The following is a 26,612-nucleotide window of genomic DNA, read 5'->3' as shown; positions in this document are numbered from 1 at the left end:
CACCAACCTGCACAACAAAAAAGATGCGCTGTGAGTCCTTCGTTCCACTTGTGCTTCCGTGCCCACTAGCGTGGTAGCAAGCGGTGCGTGCTTTTAAACTGTCCGTTATCGCCCATGACGATGTCGCTGACGGTGGACAGCGTTGCTCGAGGTTCGGGCAAGGAATGACGTCAGAAGGGCCGGGCGCTGTGCTCTCTAACGCACGTGAAGATTCAGTGGCGGCGCAGTTGATAGCCAGGCGTGTCGATGTCGAGCAGCAACAGGGGATTTGGACAGCAGGAGGCGTTCGATGATCCGGGCCATTGCTTGAAAGGAAGCCCAGAAGCTGCACAACAAAAAAGATGCGCTGTGAGTCCTTCATTCCACTTGTGCTTCCGTGCCCACTCAATTAAGCTGGGCGGTGGCACTCCAGCCACTGGACCGACTTGTGCGTTGGTAGAAGCTGAGCCATCCGTCCACGTCTTTCTTGCGTCTGAAAGAAGATGGCGGGTGGTCGCCGTTCGAAGCCATCTGTGGTGGCAGACCAGCAATTCGGTGACTTCGGCGAAGCTCCACGGACTGTGCCTGTGTTCGGTTCGTCGTTTTTCTTCGGGGGCGCTGTTGTTTTACCCCGCACCTCCACCAAAATTGTTACGATAGGGTGCGTTTACTTAAAGATGAATTGATGAAAAGGGGAGAAGGCTTGCCGCGCCGACACCGAGCCGCTCCAAAGACAAGTGCACTTCGTCCTACTCTTCTTCGGTTCTTGCTGTCGCTTTAGCTTAACAATATCTTTAATAGTGTATGTATAGATATAACTGAAAAAGAAAGCGTTTTGTAAGAGAAGGAATGACATAACCGAAACCGAAAGTTTTGGCTTTTCACGCGCGGTGCGCAGAGGTCGTGGAAAATGGCTACTTATAACCACGCTGCAAAATATAAATATGGTCATAACTGACATTCTAGGCTTTAATACAAATTGACTGTTTTCAAAATAGAAAAAAAGGATATTTGGCAATTGAGGAGCCCATTCTCTCTCTCATAAGATCTCGAACATGCGCATAATGGGGAGAAACAAAGTAAGTGCCCCGCCACAGTGTTGGAACAGACAACAGAGCGACCTTTTCTCTCCTAGCATCTCATCGTTATACACTAGAGACATTTTGCTTGTGTCTCCTTCCGATACTCTCAAACTAGAGCATTTCCTGCTTACGGACATTAGAGAGCGTTCAAGCGCAGGCACTCAAAATATGCCTCGGCTTGCCACGGCGTGCCTCCAACAACGGCACTATTGAGGAAGCCCGCGTATGCCCATTATCGATATACCTGTCCCACGAACCACTTCGTGTGTATTTACGCTTACTGACACGACACCATTGCCATCCATTGACATCGGTTCTACATGAGCGGCTGGACAGCAGTTTCACAAGTGCAGTGCGCTGCCATCTACCTAACATAACATCAGGCTATGCCCTTCCATATCACGCCGTCAAACCACCGTGGGTGATGGTTCAACCTTCCGTATGCGTGCATGTCCCCGGCATACTAAAGAAGCCATTGGTTCCCGTTAGCGGACTACAACAACTTGCTCTGGCATACATCTGGTCAGAATACCAGAGATATGTCCATGTTTACACAGACGGCTCCGCGTCACCAAAGGCATCGACAGCAGCTGTGGTGATACCAGCCCAACAGATGACTCGAGGTTTCATACTAGATCATAATTCTACACCAACCGCTGCAGAGCTTGTGGCTATTCGGGAAGCGATTCGCCACATCTGCTGGGAAAGACCTCAAGAGTGGTGCACTTTCATGGACTCAAAACCCGCGCTGTAAATTTTGGGATGCTTCCTGCTCCACACCGCACATCAGGTCCTGACACTGCACATCGCCGAGCTACTTTCATGCGCTCAAGAAAAACACCACCGCATAGTGTTCCAATGGATCCCGGGTCACTGTGGGCTCACTGGTCGATGCTGCAATGGCCGATGCTGCAGCAAGGCGCGCCCTCAGCAATGTCCTGCGAACTGTTGTGCCATTCTCCAGACCGGACATCACATGCCTCCTGTCGGAATTAATGAGGAGTGCGACGAGAAGATACTGGGCCCAGCCAGACGCTCGTCACGTCCGCCTTAAAAGGCTGGATCCCGACATGCAATTTCCCTTTCTGCGTGGAATTCCACGCTCTCATACATGCCTGCTACACAGACTGCGATTATGCGTCGCCTTCACGCGCAAATACTTGCACATCATTGGACGGACAGACTCCCCGGACTGTTCAGTGTGTGGCACTGTAGAGACTATAGACCATGTGCTCGTGGTGTGCCCTGAATATGCGCGCGAAAGACTGACAATGGCAGATACCTTGAGACATTTACACAATAGACAACTGTCGGAGGACCTCTTGCTAGGCGCATGGCCACAGAGTTGGCAGACGATAGATACTATGCGTGCTCTGTCACGTTTCTTAGGCGACACGGGCCTGGACTCACACTTGTGATACCAGTTATGCAATGTGTCCGTCATCTCGTTCCTCCCATTATCATCCCCCATTGTGACCCTCTTTCTCCCCTTCTTCCCCTTCCCTTACGTAGAGTAGCAGGCCAGATGCTCCATATTCCGGCCGACCTCTCTACATTTTCCAGTCATTAAACTACTTCTTCTTCTGCGGCATGGTGCGTTCATCTAGTCACAACACACTATGTACGATCAATACGCAAAAGCTTTGGATGTACACGAGATCTCCGTATAGCAAAAAGACGTTCGACGTTGTTTGGATTACCCTTGACTACTAGTGGAACATTTTATAGGTGTGAACTAGACGTCGTTAAATGCCTTGGAGATTTGGTCTTTTGTGGTACATCCAATGGATATCTGTGGTTTGTTGGGTTGTCATGTCCAGTGTTTTCGATCAACTCAGGCCTTACTAGAGCACGGCTTCCTGCGCCGGGCGTGAGCTCGGAAGCTTCTGGCAGCAAGCTGAGCGGTCCCGTGGCTCACGTGGTAACCTCGATACCACGCTTTTCTGGCGACGCTGACATCGAGGCACCCTACAGTGGTATAAAGTCCCTTGACAGTGGAACGGTTGCGAGCGCTACCGCGCGGTTCCGGCTCGAACGCGTGACAGGGCACCTCCAATGGAAATGACGTGGAGGCGCTGTTTAAACCTTTGCGGCCTGCTAGCCTCCTGGTTAGTCATCAGATGGTAGAGTGACCGCCCAGGAAACGCGTTGGTCCCGGGTTCAAATTCCGGACCAAGACGAATTTTTCTTCTGCTACGAAGCTTGGTTTCTGAGAAAGCCGTGTAGGTTTCCTTTGCAGCTTCGTGCTACAATTCGGGTGGATGTAAACTTTTCCTCTCGTGAACCTTCCTCCAACTTGCGGAATCTAGAACCAATTTTCCAACTAAGTGTACTCTGCTGCTGGTGTAAATTTTCGGTAGGAGCGTAATTGTGAAGTCGTTTGCTTTATTATATGTTTGAAATGTTTGACACTTGGTTGCAGCTGTAGTAGCTCTGTTAGACCGCTCATTTCTCGGGCATGCCGAATGGACGGTGTAGGGCTGCATGATTGTTTTGTATCTACTTTCGCAGTGCCGAGAGTTGCCAATGTGTTTCATGAATAGGAAGGCGTCCACTCCCCAGCGCGTCCGGGTAGCAACCGTTTCTGTTTTTGAGGGGATCGGACGGCCCGCGTGGTGTCGGTGACGAGCCGCGGCGCGCGCCGGGGGGCGCGCGGTGCGGATGCGGAGAACGGATTCGGAGAACGCGGTCGTACGCGCATTGGGTTGGCATTCCGCCGATGGTCATAATAGGTCCACGTAGACAAGCCTCGAGTGGGACGGCTGTACGCGTTGTTGTGGCGCCTGCTCCCTAGTCCCCTGCTGGTTAGAGACGCCGCCGAGGTTTAGAGGGGCCTAGCAATGTTGACCGCGTGTTGCGCGTACGGAGCGGGGGTACACTCCCCTACGCATCCGGGCGGCAGCCATGCGCATCTTGTTTTGAGCGCTGAGAAGAGCCCGCAAGGTGTCGAGTGACAACTTGCAGTGCGCGCCGTAGACAGAGGCCCGGTGCGCACGCGGAGATCGCGTTCGGAGAACGTCGTCTTGAGAACACTGAGTCCGGATGCCGCCAACAGTCATTATTTTTCCACGCGGAAAAACCTTGAGGGGGGTCTGTGACACCAGCGCCCGAGCCCCCTGCTGGCTAGAAACGCCGCTGAGGTTAAAGATGGCCTCAATAAACCGTGCGTGCCTGGCGTGTTTGCTTCTACACAACAAAATTGTATCGTGCATGCAGGAGGGCCCCAAACACGGAACTTAGCTAAATCGCACAATGGTATTCTCCACCCTTCGTCATATACAATCATGGTCATGGGACCTCGATTACCGTTCTTATCTCAACATGTCCATATATGTGCTCATATTTTTGTCATATGTCTCACTTTCATTTGTCACTGTGGTTAAAGAGCCGGGCCCCGTCACTTTAGTCACTACTATAGTGAATAGTAGTCACTACAATGATGGGGACCGGCTCTTTAAGCACAGTGACTAAAAAGTTTGGTATCAAACGAAGTACCTCGGGTACAGCACCACCTATATATGCAGGTACAATAGCATAGCCTTCAAGATCTGCTTTTGGTACTTCAAGAGAACCGTCGGTGGAAGGTGCGCTATTGACACAACGGCCAACAACAATAATAATAATAATAATAATAATAATAATAATAATAATAATAATAATAATAATAATAATAATAATAATAATAATAATAATAATAATAATAATAATAATAATAATAATGTTTAGAACAGCATAGTCTACAACTAAACGTTTGTTTTGTTGCAGTGTGCCACTTGTATTTAGTTTTTGGTTATACCCAATTTCGTCCGGGCAGGCATGAAGTTCTCAAGTGGAGACACCTGGAAGCAACGTCCTGAGAATATCCTGCTGATGATGTTGCTCGGGTGTATGTCAAGTTAGGTTCGCGATAAGTCCTTATAACTTGACATACATCCGCGCAACATCATCAGCAGGATATTCTCAGAATTACATGTTGCATGTGCCTAAAATTGATCGTGGGCGTGTTTGCTGAGGCCGTCACTGACCACGTGGAAACAAGGGAGGGAAACGAAGTTGTGGGAAGAAGGAAAACATGGTTGTTTTCCAATACATTTACTTTTGAGAGTAAGGCCACCCCCTTTGGGTGGTGGCTTAAGCAAACTGTCAACTCTCATTGCAAACTGCTTCTGTGGGATGGGCTAACGGTCCTACCGCCCTTTTTCTTTGTTTCTTTCACCTATAACAATCCAGACGAGGTGCTTGTTGCTCAGTCTAAGCTGTAATCACTAAACCTGATAGACCAGTAAGACTCCGTACGATGCAATGCTAGTCTGGGCCGTAACCACTTAGTAATAGAACAGTGAGACTCGGTTGGTCGTATGTAGTGACAGTTGTCCTAGGCTCTAGCTTAAGAAAAAGTAGAAGAGTAGGGCGCTGTTTACTTGTGTGTTTTGCATCAGTGTTCTTTTGCTAACTCTGCATTTGACTGTGTAAATATTTTCGTTGCAATATATCTTCAAGTTTTGTTACCTCCAACCTGCCTCCTGCTTCATCAACGTCGAGAATCACCTTGAAGAGACTTTGATCGACTTCAAGGAGAAAAGTACAAACTTAACTAGCTATGTGTTTGGCAGCTTAAGCTCTGCGCCACAAGGTGGCTGCACCGTGCTGGCCGCTCACGGTAAAGCCCTTCGTCACCGCAGCAGTAGAATGGGGTTTTTTCCTTTGTTTTCGTTATTTATCATTTTTCGAATATAAGTCAATCACTCACCTCATGATTACGAGCCTGGAGGGCAAAAAGGCAATGGCGAAGTAGGCTAGCCACCCTAGCCCAAGCACAAATACTATACGTATCATTTAATGAAGTAATAAATACAGTGCAACCAAATATGTTTCGCCGACATATTAGCACCGGCATCGAAATAGTTATCCCAACCTTTACAAAGAAATGTATTGTTTCTCTATATATTGTTCTCCCACACCTTCCTTTTAATCTGCAAGACAACAGCTTTTGCCTAAGCTCGTGCAAGTATAAGCATATCTTGCAGTCAAATGGCATCTGCACTCACCAACGTTAATATGCACTAAAGTTGGTAATGAAACTTTATTGGAGATTTTCATACAAAGTCTGACGTCTACCGCTACACTTGTTACAGAAAAAGCTACTTTTCATGATGGCCCTTTGTTTTTAAGGATTTAAAATACACCTTAAACAAGTGTTGCAGTTCAGCCTAAGCGCATACTGAGTGCACATAGTACATTGCAGCCCACTCATTTGTTCAGCCATTGTCAGCGTTCGAGTACCGTGCCTCTAAATTGTTCAACATTTTCAGAGTCAGAAAAGCCATATTTTGTGACACTAATGGATCAGTATCAGCACACCATACTGTGCATGCTATCTGTAGCAGTGCACTTAATAAGCATGTCTGTCTGAAATATTGCAACAAATGTACGATTCTATTTCCCTTGTTCCACAGGACTTGAATAAATTCCACTGCACGTGCATCTTATGTGCCAGTAGACTTGCACTGGTATAAAAATGCATGGATTCGTATGCAAAATCCACACATGCCATTTCCACGACAAAATGCAGGCAATAAATGTCAATATCGCCTGCGGCAAACTGTACTCGTAAGCGGTTGCATGCAGTAGTAATCGCAGCAGAAATGAGTGCAAGTGTGTAGAGAGTGTATTTTAAGGAAGATAAAACACCATGCAGAAAGGCTGTTTCCTGTCTCTACATAGACACAACCTTCCATAATGGCTCATAGATGCTTAAGGGAGCAGTAAAAATGCAGTTTATTTCATAAATACAATGTGATTCAGTGTGGTTTCCATGAATATGACTAATACAGCCGGTTCTCAGTAAATGTAATTTCTTTACAGAAAACTTAGAAACCTTAATTATCAATGCACGAAAAAGTTGTCGTAGTAAAAATAGCATTAGAATGTTTATAAGTGGGTACAGGGACAAATTAGCTTTTTTTAGAGCATCACTAAATGTAGTACACTTGATTTTCAAATAAAACAAACAGCGCAGAGAGAAAAACAGAATAGGACCTGGGCGGAATTCTAAGCTTAAAAGGCAGCAAAGGTGCATTCACAATGCTCTCTTGCTGTAAATCTTTGCAGTAACTAAGGTTCTACAAGACTTATTTTACCTAAATTATGGCTGCAAAAAATGCCATTGTCACACACACACACACACACACACACACACACACACACACACACACACACACACGCACACGCACACGCACACGCACGCACACGCACACGCACACGCACACGCACACACACACACACACACACACACACACACACACACACACACACACACACACACACACACACACACACAGTTACCATTTGGAATTACAACTGCACTGTGGCTGGCCTACCATGAAGAACTCCTTGTGGTCCTTGGAGCCATGTTTTGATTAGGAGGCCCGTCATTTCTGCTAACGGAGAGGCTTCATTTTCACCCTGGAATACTTTGCTGCAATTTCCTGTTGACAACCGCGACTCAGTTGCAGAAAGTTGGTCGATGAGATCACGGGTACGAAACTTCCTTCTTCGCGCCACCTCAGGGAAAGATGCAGCTGCTTACACAGGGATTGACGGCTCAATGGTATCTAGTATTACAGTGTAAGCTGTTATGTGCTCATTGCAATAACCGTTTCGGTTGGCGATGTTGTCCGCCGCCGCCGGTCTTGTCTTTTCTTGTATCGTGAACAGTGGCGCATACCCACTATGGGGGATTGGCCAAGAAGCAGGCGGTTTTCCAGTCGGCTGCTTCCTGTTGTGTAAGTAGTGTGTGTGGCCGAGGATATTTGATTCTCTGCCCTCTATGGTAGTTTAATATTTCCGCACACGCACCATAGAGGGCAGAGAATCAAATATCCTCCGCCACACAGACTACTTACACAACAGGAAGCAGCCGACTGGAGAAGGCTACAAACCGGAACTTTCTATAATCTACACATACTAAGTAAAATGTACCCGACACAATACAGAAACTCCTGCCCATGGTGCGGAGAAATACCAACTCTTTACCACATAACATGGGAATGTAAGCATAACTACACATTCCATAAACATAAAAACCCGAGTGCGGAGCAATGGGAGGGCCTGCTCACCAGCAGCGAGCTCACCGCCCAAAGGGCAATGGTGCAGCACGCGTGCGAAGTGGCCAGGCTCAGTGGAGCCCTGGAATAGGGGCACACCCGTGCTGAAGAGCCAGGCAGCAAGCGCAAGGCGGCTCACCGCTAAAACCCTTGATAGAATCAATAAAGTTTTTCTCTCTCTCTCTCCGTATGCTTAGAAGTAAAGCGAAACTAGGTGTCCATCGCAGCTATCGCCAGGCTCCTACCCGCTATGGGGGATTGGTGCAAAAATGGGTGGAGGACAATAAATCATCATCATCAGCATCATAATCATCATATCGTTAGCATGGTATCGTGCCACTTGTCACGCGATGCGAAATGCACTCCGTGTAGCATCGATACGTCCGCACTTTGCATTGTAATTGCAGATATTACACCAGGCCGCACGGTGTGTAGCAGTTGCATAGGCAGCAGTACAATGTTGTTTGGGTTTCCTATCATGTATGTGGTTCCTACCCACTTTGAGGGATTGGCCAAAAAATGAATGGATTGTCTTGAGGAAGAAAAAGAAGATGAAGGAGATGTATATAAATGCCAGAATGAAAAAAGAAACATGTATAGCATACCTCATTAGGTCAAGCAGGCTAGGGGACGTCACCAACCCGTTTAAAAGAGGATACCAAGAAATAATCATTATTATCAGCCGCAGCAGCAGCAGCATCCAAACGTCCCACTCGTCACGTGATGTGACATGCGCGCCGCGTAGCGTCTATGCATACAAACTCTGCATTGCAGGTACGGTGCATTACACTAGGTGTCCCGACATGTGACAGCTGCATGTATCACTTGAATGTTGCATGTAGCGGGACCTGGTTAACTCAAGCAGGCTAGGTGACTATTTGTCACCGCCCCGTATCAAAGGGGATGCCAGTAAATCATTACTATCATCTACATCATCGTCTCGTGCTACGGGCCAAGGAATGTGATATGTCCGCGTGTAGCCTCGATACCTGTGTTTACACTTCTGTGAACTTTATGGCACGTCCTCGCGAGCTACGAACCGTTGCTGAAGAAGCGAATCGTAGAATCCTAGAACGCGCGCAGCTACAACTACGCAACGTCGGGCTCAGCAGACCGCAGTGCAGAGAACATCACAAGCCGTAGCTGGACAGTTAATATCGTTCTCGCGAAAACGACGCAAAGAGACTTCGCCGCAAAGAACGTCTAGTGCGTGCTGCTCAAAACAACTCCTACGGATCTCCTTCTTCAGCTTACACTGTGACTGTTCTGAGGGTACTACGGGGGGGGGGGGGGGGGTGACTTTTTCTTCACGACTTAAAACAAGGCATGAACAGTATTAAAATTCTGCATCAACATATTACTCTCTTTAAAATCAACTAATGCAGCTAGGAGGAATTCATTAAGGGAGTACTAACACAAAATTTTGTGTCCCACTCTTGTGCCCTTTAGGTAGTTGCCGACCGCACAAATATGACATGGAGCCTTAATTCCTTGAGCAGCACAAATAATTATTACATCACATTTTATGCAGCTAGTTTAAAATGTACTCCAAGTGCAGCAATTTTTAGACAAAGCAGGAGACTATTGACATCACTGAAACCATAGTTGGCATTCGCGCGGTGTTACAAACAAGTCAAGCATGAGCCAGTTGGATTAATGCAGTTATTGATGGTGATATAATGACCTCACTAAAAACTGTCACACTGGCCCTTACAAGTGCACGCTTCTTTTTTAAATGCAGGAAGAATCTCTTCCCTGTTTTCCTGTCGAGTGTTGAATGATCTCGGTTTTTGCCATGGTTATAATGTGTATGTATGCATCAGAGTGTCTTGTACCAAGAGACCGCCACATCCTAGTTTGAATAGAAATGAATAGACTTCTGTTTCACGTTTGAAGCCGCACTACACTTGGCGCATATATTGAGCTGTCACACTAATAGGTTATGTATTAATTAATAATATTTCTGTATTATTAACAAGAAATCGAGGCCCTATAGCAGAATTACTGAGTTGACAGCTATCCATTCAAAAGGATAGACAGTTGGGCGAGTTGGTATGGTAACATGATCTTGGCTTGTAGCGCGAAGTGAACACGGACACAGAAAGGAGCAGACAGGACGAGCGCTAACTCTCAACTAAATTTTTATTAAAACGAAGAACATATATATAGGTGATTGCAAAAACCGCAGCATAAGAACATGACAAGGTAAAAAAAAACATCGGTTAAACATATAAGGAGGTATGGAAGTCGAAGAAGGAAAAAAAAAAAAAAGCTTACTTCAGATTAGTACACGTATTGCGAGGGCACTGAAATTCGCAATCTAACAGAGACAACGATGCATGGCTAATGCACGTGTCTCCTAACCTTTTGATGTAGAATGCCTCGATAATTTGTTGAGAGTTAGTTGAGAGTTAGCGCTCGTCCTGTCTGCTCCTTTCTGTGTCCGTGTTCACTTCGCGCTACAAGCCAAGGTCAGCTATCCATTATTGGTATAAAAATTAGACAAAAATGTTGTGGTATACTCTAAAAAAAAAATAAGTACCCTCTCGTTGGTACAAACAATGACAAACAACCTCGACATCATTGGTTTAATGTCAAATTCACATTGAATATGGTAAACATTATTAGAGAAAGGTCATTTTCCTTACTGATAAATAGCACAACACAACATTCTCTTTCCTGAAGCTGACAGCATTTAAACAACGCAATTTGCCAAGATAGAGTTCAGACTTATATTTATAACTAAATTGAAAAACTAAACGATTCAACGCCAATAAATGAAATTATAGCTCACTTTCATATATATGAGAAAACACAATAAGAATTCTGCGCAATTAAGGTTATAAATGCATCGCATTAACCTTTGAGTCGCAGATGACGCTCAAGGAGCAGTTTTGTCAGCCAGTATTTCATTGTTTTGTAAGAGTGTGACAGCATATTAGCTGACGTTGAGTCGTTCCTAGCAGCCTCTGAAATTCAGACATTGATCAGCTGATGCAGGTAGCCCAAATGACTACTTAAATTAGAATATCAAAATAATAGCACAATTACTATTAGGCTGCACTGGCTCATGTCAGGGAAACAGTGCAAATTTTATAGCTCACTATTTAACAAACAAATGGGACATTTTTAGCTTTTTTCTTGTCTGAAATTTATTGTCATTGCTTTCTCTTTGCAGCCAAATTAAGCCTACATACTTCAAGGTCACAGTCAACGACAGCGATGAATTGCTTCAACCAAGGTTTTCCTCTTGCAGTGAGAAAGGGCACCGGACTTGACTCTGCCATTGGCACAGAATATCATATGAACAGTTATACCTTACGCAAAATTTCAAACGCAAGCTCCAAGTGAAGACAGGTGCTCTGAAAAGAAGACGAAAAAAAGAGAAGAAAAGGAATTGATATGTTCGGAACAAACATGGACAAAAATTGACTCGCCATCTCGGCGCTGTGAAAGTGGATGTCCAGTGAAGCTGTTGAAAACCACCACTACAATTGCTGGGGGGTTATTAAATGCTTTATTGCTTTAGAGTAATTATAATAATGGTAATTTAGAGTAATGGTAGTAATGTGAGTATTGATAATTTTGATAGCACACCGCCACCCATAGCGGTGCCGCAACAACATTGAAGTCAGTTGCTAGGCTGGTCCTTTCGTATATGCGAAAGGCTATGGGCACGTCGCTCCCCACGACGGCCATCGGCGCGGCAGCTTGCGCAGCAGGGATGCTTACCGGGAAACGTATGCGGGGAGCGCTACATGCTTCGCATTGTTCTCAGGAGCGCTTGATCATCAATTGTGTGGCTTGAATGCTTGTTTTCTACTTGTTCTTTATTGAAACGAATGCTGTTCTGTATGTCGTATGCGTGATTTCAAAGAATGTATGCACTGTTTGCTTCACTTTTCTGACTTCTTGAGGCCTCTGCTTTGCGGGGGTTGGAGCCACTGCTCCTAGCCCTGCACTGCCGCCGGGATTGGCCCACATTTTTGCTGACGGACGTGGACACGAAAAATGCCAACCAACTAGAGGCTAACAGCTGAGCTGTAAAAGATCCAGGCTACCATTAATTGACTTCACACTACTCTGTGACAACACTGCAAGCGATCGACACGGCTGTCTTTACAGTCCCATGGGTTAGTGCAGTACAGAAATCATTCAGTAAAAATAGAATGAAGGTCAACTGAAGGTTAAGGTGTCTTACTTCTTACTTAACCAAACAAAAAAAAAACACAAATTACATGCATTCAACCAAAACCATACAAGCAATGGGGCGAAGAAGACAGGCGTGTGCTTCGAGTGCATCGTGCGCTCGGTGCCTGACGCTCTATCAACAAACCTGCCTGTTTATCGATCTGGCTTTGTAATTAAACCGCGTTACGTATTTGGTGGAGGTTGTTAGGCTTTCCCCAACCCTAGAACTCCGCAGTAGGAAGCTGCCGCACCCCCGCCGGCCTCGCCCACCCGTCCATATTTGGTTTCTCCATGTGAATGAGCTTTGTCGGCACTTTCATTACCGATGATATCGCAATGCTCCCGCAGCTACTGAAATATAATGAAATATAATGCATAAAATTGCAACTGGAAGTCGTCGACGTGGGAATTACTCCCAGCGCGACTTAGAGACTGAAGGTGCATTCTGTCGGCTTTTTTCATTGATCTACCTATGGTCTGAAACACACAGCTCGCGGAGCTCACACTTCATTTCTCCTTTCACCTCCTCCCCAATTTGTTGAAGCGTTTCGAAAACTGGCCCGCCCACCGGCGAGCAGTACTGCCCACGTGGCGTGAGTTTGAGACCAAGCGGTCAAGGAATAAGAAATAACTTGCGTGCCTCATGCCTGTCATCCTTGATATACTCGCGATAGAATAATCCCGGCTGTTGTTACACTGGCGCACTGTGTCAGGAATCTCAGTTTGGTCGATGCGACCATCGATTGGCCGACGGACAACGCTGGTTACCTGGGAGACGGAGGCCGCCACCATACGCATCGGGCTCGACGGCCCCATTCCATAAGGCCACTCTTTCGTCGACAGTCACCGCAGTTTTCGATATGGGAACAAACGCCAATGCTGCCGCTAACGACCGCGCAACTTCGAAAGCTCGCTTCAAGTGATTCAGGTAGGTGTGAGATGATGGCGATGAGACCGCAACAAGCCAAGCTCATTTAAGCGTTCTGTCAGCGTGTGGTCGATTTACGATGTTGTCGTTTGTCCATTTGGCCGTGTGCGCAGAAATCGCCTAGGCTTTCGAATTTACGGCTTTATTTAAGAGAATGATTGTTCACCAATCTAGGTAGACTACTCAGGCCCACTCATAACTCATGTTTAAGAAAACACATTTATGCGTGCATTTGCAGAAACAGCTCAGCTCAAGGTCGCAGATGACGTGCCCATCTAATCATCCTTATAGAACGAGCTCGTCGCTTCCATGCGAATGCAACATACTTTTCATTGAATAGAAAACGGGAAACTTGGGAAGAAGTCGACCCCAAGACGGCCTTGCGTGTGCGAATGGGTTCAAGCCAAGTTCCGCGCGCGCGCAGTGCCGTGTATTCTTGGGTCTGCTTCATTCCCCGTCCTCGACGTGAATTATCCGTGCAGCAAGGCACATATTGAGCCACTTTCTGAAGACACTGCTACCCGCTCTGAAAGCTAGGTTATGTAGTTGGACAACACTTGACCCATCGCTGTCATGGGAACAGTTCGGCGGCAGACGCCCACACCAGAGTCACCACATATGCTTCAGGCTATAAGGGGTCCAAAGTCCAAGCGGGGTGTTTGCTTCCAAGAAGACGACACTGGCGGGGACAGAAAGCGAAACCTCTAATCTGCCAAGGCATCAAGACTTCCTGTAGGGCGTTAGCGATTCTGATCAAGGAAGAGTGTTCGCTGTTAGTGCTGACGACAGTGCAAATGCTGACAGTTCCTTATATGGTAGCTACCTCTCGAATAGCATTCAATCGTTTCAAGTCTTGTTCGCCTCGCTAACAGGTCTATATTCATCGCCACCGTGAGCAGGACGGCCGAAGAAATTTTTCTGCTCCAAAGTTCAACTATACCTAAATTGCGGATACTCACCATGTACGTCTCTTGTTGCTTTTTAGCTGCAGCGCTTCGCCAAACCGCCTGTAGCTGCGGCTATCATCAGTGCTGCCATCATTAGCCGACGGACCTTCCGGCTGCGGAGACCCGCGAGTTGTTCGCTCTTTTGATCAGGAATACAACGTATTTATTCATGCACATTGTCCTTTGCTTAATCACACGTGGAATATACACCACTGGCGGTAGGCATGCCAATATCTTCAGCCGACCGCAAAATTGCAGAGGAAATGGTCACGCACATGTTGGAGAGGAACATCCTTCTCCTCAGTCAGTTCTTGGCTCTCATCAGATGCTCTTGTGCGCATTGAAAAAGCCACTACGCCCTTTTTGCACTGCGTATTGTACGCTCAAAAGGATCACAAGTAAAGGCTATACCAGATGCCTTGGCGACGCTTTCTACTCTTTACAATTAGTTTATGGGAGGCGGTGCGAAGAAGCATCCGCCGTGCCCACTTGGCACTCTTTGGCCCAAGATGCCTTTGCGCCATTAAAACCCATCATCAATCATCAGCTGCCGTGGCCACGGTTTATTTAGGCCGGCCAGCCATGGTGCCGCGGGATCTCTGGAGCGGCCTATGCCAGGTGGAGCGCCAGGCATGTTCTATTCTCGCGCTACCTGCACGTGAGCCGTCTGCTTCTTCACCAGCTCTGGAGGCGATAGTCGCGCTGCTACAAGTTTCTTTAGATGCACCTTGTAAGAAATGTCTTCCTAGAATAGCAGGCGTAGCAGAAGGCGCTAAAGACAGATTCTGCTTAGCTTAGCAAAGCTTCATTTATGCGTGGAGCGATGCAGAAACAGCGGCGACCTGACGGGGCGTTCAAGAGCCACGTACGCATTCGCAGATCGTCTTGAGCGAACGCGCATCGCTGTATCCGATGTGTATTGTCAGAAGTTAGAACCATCTATATAAAAGTGTAATGTAACAGGAAATGGACGAATTCTTACTTGTGTTGAATGGCGGATGCATATTTACCGAAAAAAAAAAGATTGGTAGCAAAATATGAAAAGACCACCTCAGAGTGAGAGGTGACTTTGAATCAGCGGCTCTATGACTGCTCAGCACGTGAGTAATGAAAGCGGGATGGAAAAGAAGCGATAATGATTAGTGATCTCTGTCGAAAAAAAAGCGCCGGTTAGCTCCAGCGACCCGAGCGCCTGTCTCTATCTTCTTTTTTGTGTGGTGTCCCTGGTTACGCGAAGTTCATAAAAATTATGTCATTGCACTGCAAATTATAAATCAAGTTTTATTAAATCACAAAGAAAGCATTAGGGACAACTAAGCTGTTTATTCGCAAATCTAAGGCTCTGCGGAGCATAAGTAGTCATGGAGTAACATATGAAGTTTAGAAAAGTATCCATGTAGTTCAATCAACATGTGTGTATACCTTCGCGACCAAACCACAAATGCATGCTGCTTGCGGCGATGGCAGAGAAAGAAAAAAAAAAATATGCGGATCACACGCACTGCAGGAATCCACGTAAGCGAAGCTTTCTATCTGCCAAGCACGAGGTCGCGGGATCAAATCCCTGCCACGGCGGCCGAATTTTGATGGGGCGAGAAGTAAAAACACCCATGTACTTAGATTGAACTGCACGTTGAAGAATCGTAGCTGGTCAAAATAAATCCGGAGTCCCCCACTACGGCGTAGCTCATAATCAGATGGCGGTTTTGGCACCTTGAAACCACAAATTGAATATTTAAGCGTATTATGCTGTTTGCTTCGAGCGACGATAATTACGGGTGACGTTGACGGCGAATGTGTAATTTATTCAGCATTTAGTCCAATGCAAGAGAGGTGAGTTGATAAACGTTACCTTGCGTACACCACTTCTGTCTGTCTGCGTACTACACAGGACACGCAGGGAGACGTGTTTGCTGGAGCCGTTGTGCGCAATCGTTCGTAATCTCTGAGGAGGTATGGCACAACGCATCGTGGCAGAAGTGTTAAACATTAGTTGAATTACGGGGCTGTACGTTCAAGAACTACGATCGGATTATGAGGCACGCCACAGTGGTGGATTCCCGATTAATTTCGACGCACTGGTGTTCTTTAGCGTGCACCCAAATGTAAGTGTAGCAGCGTTTTTGTATTTCGCTCCCGTCGAAATGTGGCTGCCACGGTTGAGATTGAACCCGCGGCCCCAAGCAATGCCATATATGGCATTCCTGTGCCCGCCGCGGTAGCTTGACAGCTATAGCCGTGAAGCTACCGCGGCGGGCACAGCAGTGTTGATCTGACGTGCGACCGCTTCCCTAGTGTCCCCTAACTTGCTGCCCTCCGTCAGTTGTCCAGTTGAAAAATTTGCATGGCGTTTATTTTTCAGAAATAGCAGAAGCGTACCTTACCGTACCTTCAGTTCCTCCGCAACCGCTGTTTCCTTGCCTTCTCACGACATGTTTTCCTTATCCCGCCCTCTCCCCCTAGTGGGAACTGCGAGAGTAACAAGGCTGTTCTTCACTCGAGTTGCGACTGCGTTGATTCAACTCATTCTCTGCCTCCTCCCCTACTCCCTAAAGTTCCATCTACATCCCCTCTGGACTTGCAAGTTGGTAGAAAGGCAAGCGCTGAAGTTTCTGCAATGCCTTCGAGGAGGGTCACGGCTAATTAGAGCTGTCAAGAGGCTAACGTGTCCACACCCAGGGAGCTCCAGGTGGCCTTGTGCCCATGACACGCCATGGAAAGATGCAAACGAGTTTCTCGCGTCGACATTCCTCTCTGCCACGCTGCTGCCATGCTCTGAACCACCACCAGACGCGTCGTGCCAGGCATCAGCAGCAGCAGCAGCAGCAGCAGCATGCCTGAATAGACAACTTGCTGGTAGCTGCTGTCTGACCTAGTAGTAAACTTGGGTCACCAGTTGTGTGCTGTCTGTTGTATTGCCAAGCAGGCCGACTGGGTGCGTGCCTGATTAGACAACTTGCTGGTAGCTGCTGTCTGACCTAGTGATCAACTTGGGCCATTGGGTATGTGCTGTCTTGCCAAGCAGACAACATGGGCCACTAGCTGCGTGCCTGAATAGAAAACTTGCTGGTAGCTGCTGTCTGACCTAGTAGTCAACTTAGGCCATAGGGTATGTGTTGTATTGCCAAGCAGACAACGCCGACTGGGTGCGTGCCTGATTAGACAACTTGCTGGTAGCTGCTGTCTGACCTAGTGATCAACTTGGGCCATTGGGTATGTGCTGTCTTGCCAAGCAGACAACATGGGCCACTAGCTGCGTGCCTGAATAGGAAACTTGCTGGTAGCTGCTATCTGACCTAGTAGTCAACTTGGGCCATAGGGTATGTGTTGTCTTGCCAAGCAGACAACATGGCCGACTGGGTGCGTGCCTGATTAGACAACTTGCTGGTAGCTGCTGCCTGACCTAGTGGTCAACTTGGGCCGTTGGGCATGTGCTGTTTTGCCAAGCAGACAACATGGGCCACTTGATGCGTGCCTGAATAGACAACTTGCTGGTAGTTGCTGTCTGACCTAGTAGTCAACTTGGGCCGCTGGGTATGTCTTGTCTTGCCAAGCAGACAACATGGGTCACTGTGTGTGTGCCTGAATAGACAACTTGCTGGTAGCTGCTGTCTGACCTAGTAGTAAACTTGGGTCATTGGTATATTGTAGCACTGTTCAATGAAGCACACTAAACACACTGGTTTATTGTGGGCGAACTTGTGCCCGGAAACTCAATATTAAGCATTCACACACTTTAAAAGAAGAGTTAACAGGAGCCTATTTCACAGTCAACCGTGTCTCTTCGCCGAACGCACTTTTCACGCGCCCCGAAGGCCAAGAGCCACGCCGTGGCTTCTCATTGGACGGCAGACTCGGGCGCTGCCGTGAGCGCGTGCACGGGAGACACGCGCTGTATCGCCATGCGTGAGGCGTTGCTGGCGCTCTTCTAATGGCGATGCGATGAGCAATGGGTTTTAGCGATGAGGCGCTTGGAAAGGTACCTCACGAGAGGGCTCGTAACTGGCATGTGGAGAGTTCTCTGCGGCATTACATCCTTCGAACATTCTGGTAGCACGACAAAATCAGGGACGCAAGAAAAACCCCGAATTCCGATTCTCGCTGTACATCTACCCAGGGGCGTAATGAGGTGCCCACCAGCCATACGTGTCTGGGGTCCATTCCATGGCATCAAATTTTTTTTCAATTCCTTGGTGAGTGAATATCTTACGACGGAATAATCGGCACCTGTGTCAACTAATGGACTCAATTTATGACCGTCTGTTGTAAGGCGCAAGTCTGAAGAAATTCTCTGTTCACTTATCTTATTCATCCGCTTCTGTTCGTCGCGGCTGCTCGGTAAACTTGACGGAGGATCTTGGCTTTTTGGAACGTCAGCGGCCTCGCCTCCACAGGTCGCTCGTTTCAGTTTTCCGGACGTGGGCTCAGTGAACGACGCCTTGGTGAAATCGAGAATGGTCGTGGACTTGGTGATCGGTAGCGTGCAGACGCTGATGATCGTGACTGGTGTTGGTATCTAGCAGCCGGATCATGTTGTCTGGTCAAGTAGTCCTGAATTTCGATGGGTCTTTCGCTATTACGGGGACAAGGCGCATTTATCGTAAAGCCGCGAAGACCTGCTCTGCGATATGGGCACATTCTTTAACGGTGTTCAGCTTCCCCGCAGTGGAAACAGAGTGGCGTCCGGTCGGGTGCACGCCACACGTCACTTTTTCGTGGCCTCACCTCTGCTAGAAGGGGTCCACTGCGCAGAGTCGGCTGGCGGCTGCTGGGGGTCGCGAATTGAGAACTATGCCCGGTCGGTTGACATAACACATCAGCGTACCTTGGCACGCGACGTACCGGTGGTGGTTGGTCATGACAAACAGGCGGTTCCTCACGTCCTGGCTGCAGAATGGCGTGGCGAACTTCATCTCGAATGATGGTGGCGAGAGTTGAAACTGTCGGCGTAGCTGCAGCTTTCGAAGCTCCTCCTTTACGATTGATCGCACCAGTTCCCTTAATGCTTCGGTGTTACTTCCTGGGCCTGCTGACAGGATATCGGCCGATGCGCTGGTGACACCATGATTGTAGTGATGGGCACGCTGCTGCAGCGCGCTCCGTCGCTTGGGTGCGAAACTCAGCGACACTGTGTGGTGGGTTGCGGATGAGTCCTGCAAAGAGCTCCTGCTTAACGCCACGCATCTGATGGCGTAATTTCGTCTCTTCGGTCATGTTTGGATCCGCGCGCGTGAAGAGACGGGACATGTCCTCGATATACATGCCGACACTCTCGTTAGTGCGCTGGTTTCTGGCTTGTAGAGCGTGCTGTGCCTTCTCTCGCTGATCGGTGCTGGCATACGTGGCAAGCAGCTGTCACCGAAATTCTTCCCATGAAGATAGCGTCGCTTCATGATTGACGTACCACATCCTCGCTGAGTCTTCTAACGCGAAGTACACGTTGCGAAGCTTCCGTGTCTCGTCTCAGCCGTTGAAATCTGCTACTAGCTCGAAGAGCTCTAACCAGTCTTCCACATCTTCGAACGTATCGCTGTGGAAGGACTCGGGCGTGCATGGTGGGTACACGATGAGATGGGACGATGCCACTGGGCTGGTCATGGTTGCACCATCGCTGGTAACTGTTGCCTGCACTGCTGCAGCAACAGGAAGTGGTCCCAACTCGGGTGGGTCTCCTCGGATGCTGCGGCTTGTGCGCTGGTGTACTGGAGTCAGTTCCCTGGGTTACAATCACTGAGTGTCGGGGCTCCGTTCTCTTACGAACTGGGGACTTCCAATCATACCCCGCACCTTCACCAGAACTGTAGTACTCTTCAATGAAGCACACTAAACGCACTGGTTTATTGTGGGGGAACTTGTGCCCTGAAACTCAATATTAAGCATTCACACACTTTAAAAGAAGAGTTAACAGGAGTCTATTGCACAGTCAACCGCGTCTCTCCGCCGAACGCACTTTTCACGCCCCCCGAAGGCCAATAGCCACGCCGTGGCTTCTCATTGGACAGCAGACTCGGGCGCTGCCGTGAGCGCGTGCACGGGAGACACGCGCTGTATCGCCATGCGCGAGGCGTTGCTGGCGCTCTTCTAATGACGATGCCACGAGCAATGGGTTTTAGCGATGAGGCGCTTGGAAAGGTACCTCACGAGAGTGCTCGTAACTGACATGTGGAGAATTCTCTGCGGCAATATGTGTTGTCTTGACAAGCAGACAACATGGGCCACTGGGTGCGTGCCTGAAAAGGAAAATTGCTGGTAGCTGCTGTCTGACGTAGTAGTCAACTTGGGCCATTGGGTATGTGCTGTCTTGCCAAGCAGACAACAAGGGCCACTGGGTGCGTGCCTGAATAGGAAACTTGGTGGTAGCTGCTGTCTGACCTAGTAGTCAACTTGGGCCATTGGGTATGTGCTGTCTTGCCAAGCAGACAACATGGGCCACTGGGTGCGTGGCTGAATAGACAACTTGGTGGTAGCTGCTGGCTGAACTAGTAGTCAACTTGGGCCATTGGGTATGTGCTGTCTTGCCAAGCAGACATGGGCCACTTGGTGCGTGCCTGAATAGACAACTTGCTGGTAGCCATTGTCTGACCTAGTAGTCAACTTGGGCCACTGGGTATGTGTTGTCTTGCCAAGCAGGCAACATGGGCCGCTGGGTGCGTGTCGAATAGACAACTTGCTGGTAGCTGCTGTCTGACCTAGAAGTCAACTTGGGCCACTGGGCATATGTTGTCTTGCCAAGCAGGCAACATGGGCCACTGGGTGAATGCCTGAATAGGAAACTTGCTGGTAGTTGCTGTCTGACCTATTAGTCAACTTGGGCCACTGGGTATGTGTTGTCTTGCCAAGCAGACAACATGGGCCACTGGGCACGTGCCTGAATAGGAAACTTGCTGGTAGTTGCTGTCTGACCTATTAGTCAACTTGGGCCATTGGATATGTGCTGTCTTGTCAAGCAGACAGCATAGGCAGCTCGGTTCGTGCCTGAATAGGAAACTTGCTGATAGCTGCTGTCTGACCTAGTAGTCAACTTGGGCCACTGGGTATGTGTTGTCTTGCCAAGCAGACAACATGGGCCACTGGGCACGTGCCTGAATAGGAAACTTGCTGGTAGTTGCTGTCTGACCTATTAGTCAACTTGGGCCATTGGATATGTGCTGTCTTGCCAAGCACACAGCATGGGCTTCTGGGTGCATGCCTGAATAGACAAGTTGCTGGTAGCTGCTGTGTGACCTAGTAGTCAACTTGGGCCACTGGGCATATGTTGTCTTGCCAAGCAGGCAACATGGGTCACTGGGTGCGTGCCTGAATAGACAACTTGCTGGTAGCTGCTGTCTGACCTAGTACTCAACTTGGGCCACTGGATATTTGTTGTCTTGCCAAGCAAAGAAAATGGGCCACTGGGTGCGTGCCTGAATAGGAAACTTGCTGGTATTTGCTGTCTGACCTAGTAGTCAACTTGGGCCATTGGGTATGTGTTGTATTTCCAAGCAGACAAGATGGGCCACTGTGTGGGTGCCTGAATAGACAAGTTGCTGGTAGCTGCTGTGTGACCTAGTAGTCAACTTGGGCCACTTGGTATGTGCTGTCTTGCCGAGCAGACAACACGGGCCACTGCGTGCGTGCCTGAATAGACAACTTGCTGGCAGCTGCTTTTCGACCCAGTAGTCAGCTTGGGCCACTGGGTGTATGTTGTCTTGCCAAGCAGAGAACATGGGTCACTGGGTGCGTGCCTGAATAGGAAACTCGCTGGTAGCTGCTGTCTGACTTAGGAGTCAACTTGGGCCACTGGGCATATGTTGTCTTGCCAAGCAGGCAGCTTGGGCCACTGGGTGCATGCCTGGATAGACAACTTGCTGGTAGCTGCTGTCTGACCTAGCAGTCAACTTGGGCCACTGGATATGTGTTGTCTTGCCGAGTAGACAACATGGGGCACTGGTTGCGTGCCAGAATAGGAAGCTTGCTGATAGTTGCTGTCTGACCTAGTTGTCATCTTGGGCCACTGAGTATGTGTTGTCTTGCCAAGCAGACAACATGGGTCACTTGGTGTGCGCCTGAATAGACAACTTGCTGGTAGTTGTTGCCTGACCTATTAGACAACTTGGGTCACTGGGTATGTGCTGTCTGTTGTCTTGCCAAGCAGAAAACATGGGCTACTACGTGCGTGCCTTGTTGCTGGCTGCTGTCTGGCCTAGTAGACAACTTTGGCACTGCGTATGTGATTCTGCTATGTGTCCATTCTTGGTCAGTCCTCCATAATAGATGTGCCAATGTGACACAAGAAGTATGTAGCCTTCGATATATTAAAGCGATGGCACCTCATTCGCAAGAGACAATTCCACGTCGAGCGCGGCCACTTGATGATCGATGGCCATTACAACGAAGTTGCAGCCAGGACACCAGGGACAGTGGGGGTTGCTACGCAGTTTCATATATGCTACGTCGCAGCAACATTTGGCATAGTTTAGTTGAGAGTGAAATTGCCACTTCGTGGGTCTGCTGATATGTTCATAAGGTTTCCTGATTCATGGATGTCATGAAGGATATGCAGGATGGTCACATGAGAACACTATTGCTGATATTTACAATCACCTTGTATAGGTTACGCCACAATTTTAGACGTGAGACCTCGTTTAACATCGGTCAGAGGAGGTCGCTTGATAAAAATGCATGTACTGAAAATGTAATACTATTGCTTATATTTTTGCTACCGTACTACCCACGTACCTTATTTTTGGTATCGTTGTGTAAAAGAAAAAAAGCCATTACTCTATCATGCATTTGTAGCCTGCACAATTGGCGCTGTTATCGCGCCACGCTTGACGCAAGCGGAGTTAAATTTAGTCTCAAACTCGGCGTTCAGAGAGGCATAGCTCGCTAATACGTTCGTCGATTCAAGCAGGAGGGGCCACATTTGATAGAGCTTTACGCCATAGTAGTTATAGTCTATCAAACTGAAACATGTGCTTATCAGGTCTTATAAGGCCTATAAGTGTACAATTTACTGCAGAAATTTCACGCTTGTTCAGCTATGGCGCCCCGCGTTCGACACATAGGCTCGAGAAATGACGTGAAAGGACCCGTGCAGCAAGGCAGAGGGATACCGATTCACGCTCGCCACTTCTCTCTCTCTCTCTCTCTCTCTCTCTCTATATATATATATATATATATACATATAGCTGTAACATAAGCTAGGGGCATGTAAGCTTTCTAATGCGTGAAGAAATGTAACTTGTGTATCATGGTTACGTCATTTCTACCCTCATACGCCATCTGCAACACGCACAAGGCGCTTCACGTACCCCGCTGCGGATACGTGCTTTACAAAGCCTGTTAGCGACAAATGGTAGCGACAAATGGTGTCGCTACCGGTCGTATCAAGTACGTTGCAATGAAACGTGTTCAGAATTTATTCGGTTAGGGGACACAACTGTTGCATCTGTAAATGTAACAAGTCCCCGAACAAAATTCACTTCACGCCTAAACAAAATTTTATTGCGAATGATTATGTTTTAGCCGGAGAACTAGGGCTCCTTGAGGGACACAGGTTCCTCTAGTGCATTATGTCTACTGCGGACGAGATGAAAGCACGTTCGATTGTGCATAGTTAACGACTTGAAGTATTCGGAAAGTCTTTGAAAGATATTTAGATTTTCTATAGGGACTTTCAGTTTGAGGTCTAAATTGAATCGATTTGTTAATATAATGTTTGGAGTATTCGCACATCCTTACGCAACGTTAACTTTTCACCGAGTGACCGCAAAAGAACGGGACCGAATTCTAAAAAATCTGCTACGCTAGAATTGCCCTTAAGAGTGAATAGCAGCCAACCCTGAGGCTGGACATATGATTAAAAAATTATGGGGTTTTACGTGCCAAAACCACTTTCTGATTATGAGGCACGCCGTAGTGGAGGACTCCGGAAGTTTAGACCACCTGGGGTTCTTCAACGTGCACCTAAATCTAAGTACACGGGTGTTTTCGCATTTCGCCCCCATCGAAATGCGGCCACGGTGGCCGGGATTCGATCCCGCGACCTCGTGCTCAGCAGCCCAACACCATAGCCACTGCGCAACCACGGCGGGTGGACATATCATTAGCGAAGGCAGCCGGCTAATGGCAAGTATCACTTACGAACGAAAAGCTTTGTGAATTCGGTCCTTGGTCTTTTTATTGAATTTATGTAGATTAAAAAAGAAAGATCACAGTATGCGGCAATACATAAACACAAACCACGTTTTCGAGAAATACAAATTTAGCACTCGATAAAGCCTTTTGCATCAGGACTTGATAAAAGGCTCACTGTGCTCCGTAAGCTTTTCTCGGCGCACAAAAGAGAGGTGGTGCACTGCTTAAGATAAGAGAGCGCGGTGTGCCCGCAACTTTGATGAATGGTGCAAGGTGTGTCGCATTATTCAAACGTGCTGCTTATTATTCATCATCATAATAAAGAGATATGAAGGCTCCACCGCCTTTCTGTGTCGAAACATACGAAGGTTTCAGCAGCTGGGACGGACCATTTGAAGGTGAGGCGAAGAAATTAGTGTTCTGATTTTTCATTGATGAGGAACATTTTACTACCGTATGTGTTTTCCAGTCAAAACTATTATGGAGCATAATCATGTTGGTACAGATGGGTCCCATTAATATATCCCGTTAAAACAGAATACGGTCTTCTTTCGTGTCATGTGACAAGTTCTATGACAACGTGCAGGCCATGGCTGCACATGGCTTGGTTACCGGCGACAGGAGTCATCCCCGGACCAAGAGGGCCGCACCGAACGACACACTCAAGGTATGCTGCTTTTGCCATAATCATAGTGCGTTGCATGGGGCATTCGTCGTAACAAATCGATTTCACGACCGGCTTCCCTGCGCCACTACAGCCTCAAACGATGCCGGCAGTAGTCCAGCACACTGTGTAGGGCAAGTATGGTTCGAAGCACTTCTTTTTTTTTGTTACGTTACGTATTTGCCGTGACGTCAAGTCGAAGGAGCTGGGAGGCGAGCGAACTGTGATAGCCCGGCTTGCATTGGGGAGGGGAACAAAAAACGTTGCCTCAAAGCGGCGCGAAGGACAAGCATGTGATGCTTCAAGGAAGGAGAGTCGCCCAATGAAGCTTTCTTCAGAGCGACATGTGTTGCAAGTTCGCCGTACTAGTTAAGAACTAATAAGCGCGCTTAAAAGCATGTTATTCGCACGTGACACAGCGAGGTTGCTTCTCGTCGAGTAAGACCTGGTAAAAGTGGTGATTCGCATGTTCATTGCGTGCAAGCGCCGGTTAGTGAAATCCAGTGAATTCTGCGCGATGGCAAGAACACAAAGGCCCATTGCCGTAAGGAACTAGAAATACAGTAAGCTTCTCCACGGGGAGCTGAGTCGGAACTTCCGGTTTCGAACGTATCGCAGTGACCCGTTAGCCTCTTAACAACTGCGTGGTTTCCCTCTGCCCCTGTGACAGGGTGTTCGGGACGGTGTTAGAAAGCTAGGCTGGTTCTTGCATGCGTATGATGCAGCTGAACTCCTTTGTAACGATATGCACGGGACTGCGAATATACCTTTAGGACTGCGGTATATTTACTGAAGTTACCGCACCTTACGGAGCGAAGGGAGAGAACACATAGAATAAAGCACGAGAAACAGAGGCAGACACAAGAGGCAGCTTGCTTTTCAAAAGCGTTAGTTACAAATGAAGTAATTCTTTCCAGAGTCAACAAGTATCGTTTGAATATTGCCTAGTTGCTTAATTAAATAAGTTTTCGGAACGAGGTCAGCATGAAAAAGCTGCAAAAGGCAGCAAACTCGTCCTGATTGGTACCTGTTAACACACGGCAGAAGTGGAATTAATTTCAGCGCTTTTTCCATTTGTTGTGTCCCTTGCTAGAGTGGAACTTACCTAAGCACGCGCTGTCGCGCGGTGTCTCCCAGCACTCGGGCCGAAAGGCAATGCGGTGCTCTGAGAATCTGTCGATGGCGCCTGTAGACATCCTTGCTGCAGGCGAGTTCGATCGCATCTGTCGTGCACCACCGAGTTTAGTCAGGTGAAGTAATTGGTTAATACTCTGGCTATAATTGCCTAGACACATCTAGACTACACATAACGCAGTCGTCTCTCGCGCCCGATTTATACGCTGTTTTGTTAGTCTGAATAATAATAAAAAAAAGACACAATTATTATTTATTTGGCGGAAAAAGGTTTAGCACGGAAAGGCCTAAGTTTCCCCCTTTGATTGCATATCGCTCCCCGCCGATGCGTTAGTACGTCGTTACGGATTTCTATCTAGATTTGCACGTTTTCGCCGCTTTTGTTTAGAAAAAGTTATGAAGCCTCTCTAAGCTTTTCTTTGCAATATAATTCTTGTCCCGAGAAGACGCTGCGTAAATTTT

At 47.8% G+C, this 26,612-nt stretch overlaps 1 protein-coding gene and 1 long non-coding RNA gene across 3 annotated transcripts in view; both read left to right on the top strand.

Moving 5' to 3' along the window:
* Positions 1–12,075, top strand: part of LOC129380407 (uncharacterized) — a 65,439-nt gene extending 53,364 nt beyond the window's left edge. For both annotated transcript variants that reach the window (XR_008608409.1, XR_008608410.1), the window contains exon 4: positions 11,346–12,075. This is a non-coding gene — a long non-coding RNA (uncharacterized lncRNA). The remainder of the gene's footprint in view (positions 1–11,345) is intronic.
* A 1,073-nt stretch (positions 12,076–13,148) lies between these two features.
* The window catches only part of LOC126545936 (uncharacterized), a 120,164-nt gene continuing 106,700 nt past the window's right edge, over positions 13,149–26,612 (top strand). The window contains exons 1-2 of the mRNA XM_055061620.2: positions 13,149–13,286; positions 24,939–25,019. Of these exons, the coding sequence (XP_054917595.2) occupies positions 24,942–25,019 (78 nt within the window). The 5' untranslated portion in view covers positions 13,149–13,286; positions 24,939–24,941. The remainder of the gene's footprint in view (positions 13,287–24,938; positions 25,020–26,612) is intronic.

Source organism: Dermacentor andersoni, chromosome 1 (genome assembly GCF_023375885.2).
Source record: "Dermacentor andersoni chromosome 1, qqDerAnde1_hic_scaffold, whole genome shotgun sequence".
In the NCBI taxonomy this organism is placed as follows: Eukaryota; Metazoa; Arthropoda; class Arachnida; order Ixodida; family Ixodidae; genus Dermacentor; species Dermacentor andersoni.
This window is presented reverse-complemented; position numbering and strand designations above follow the sequence as displayed.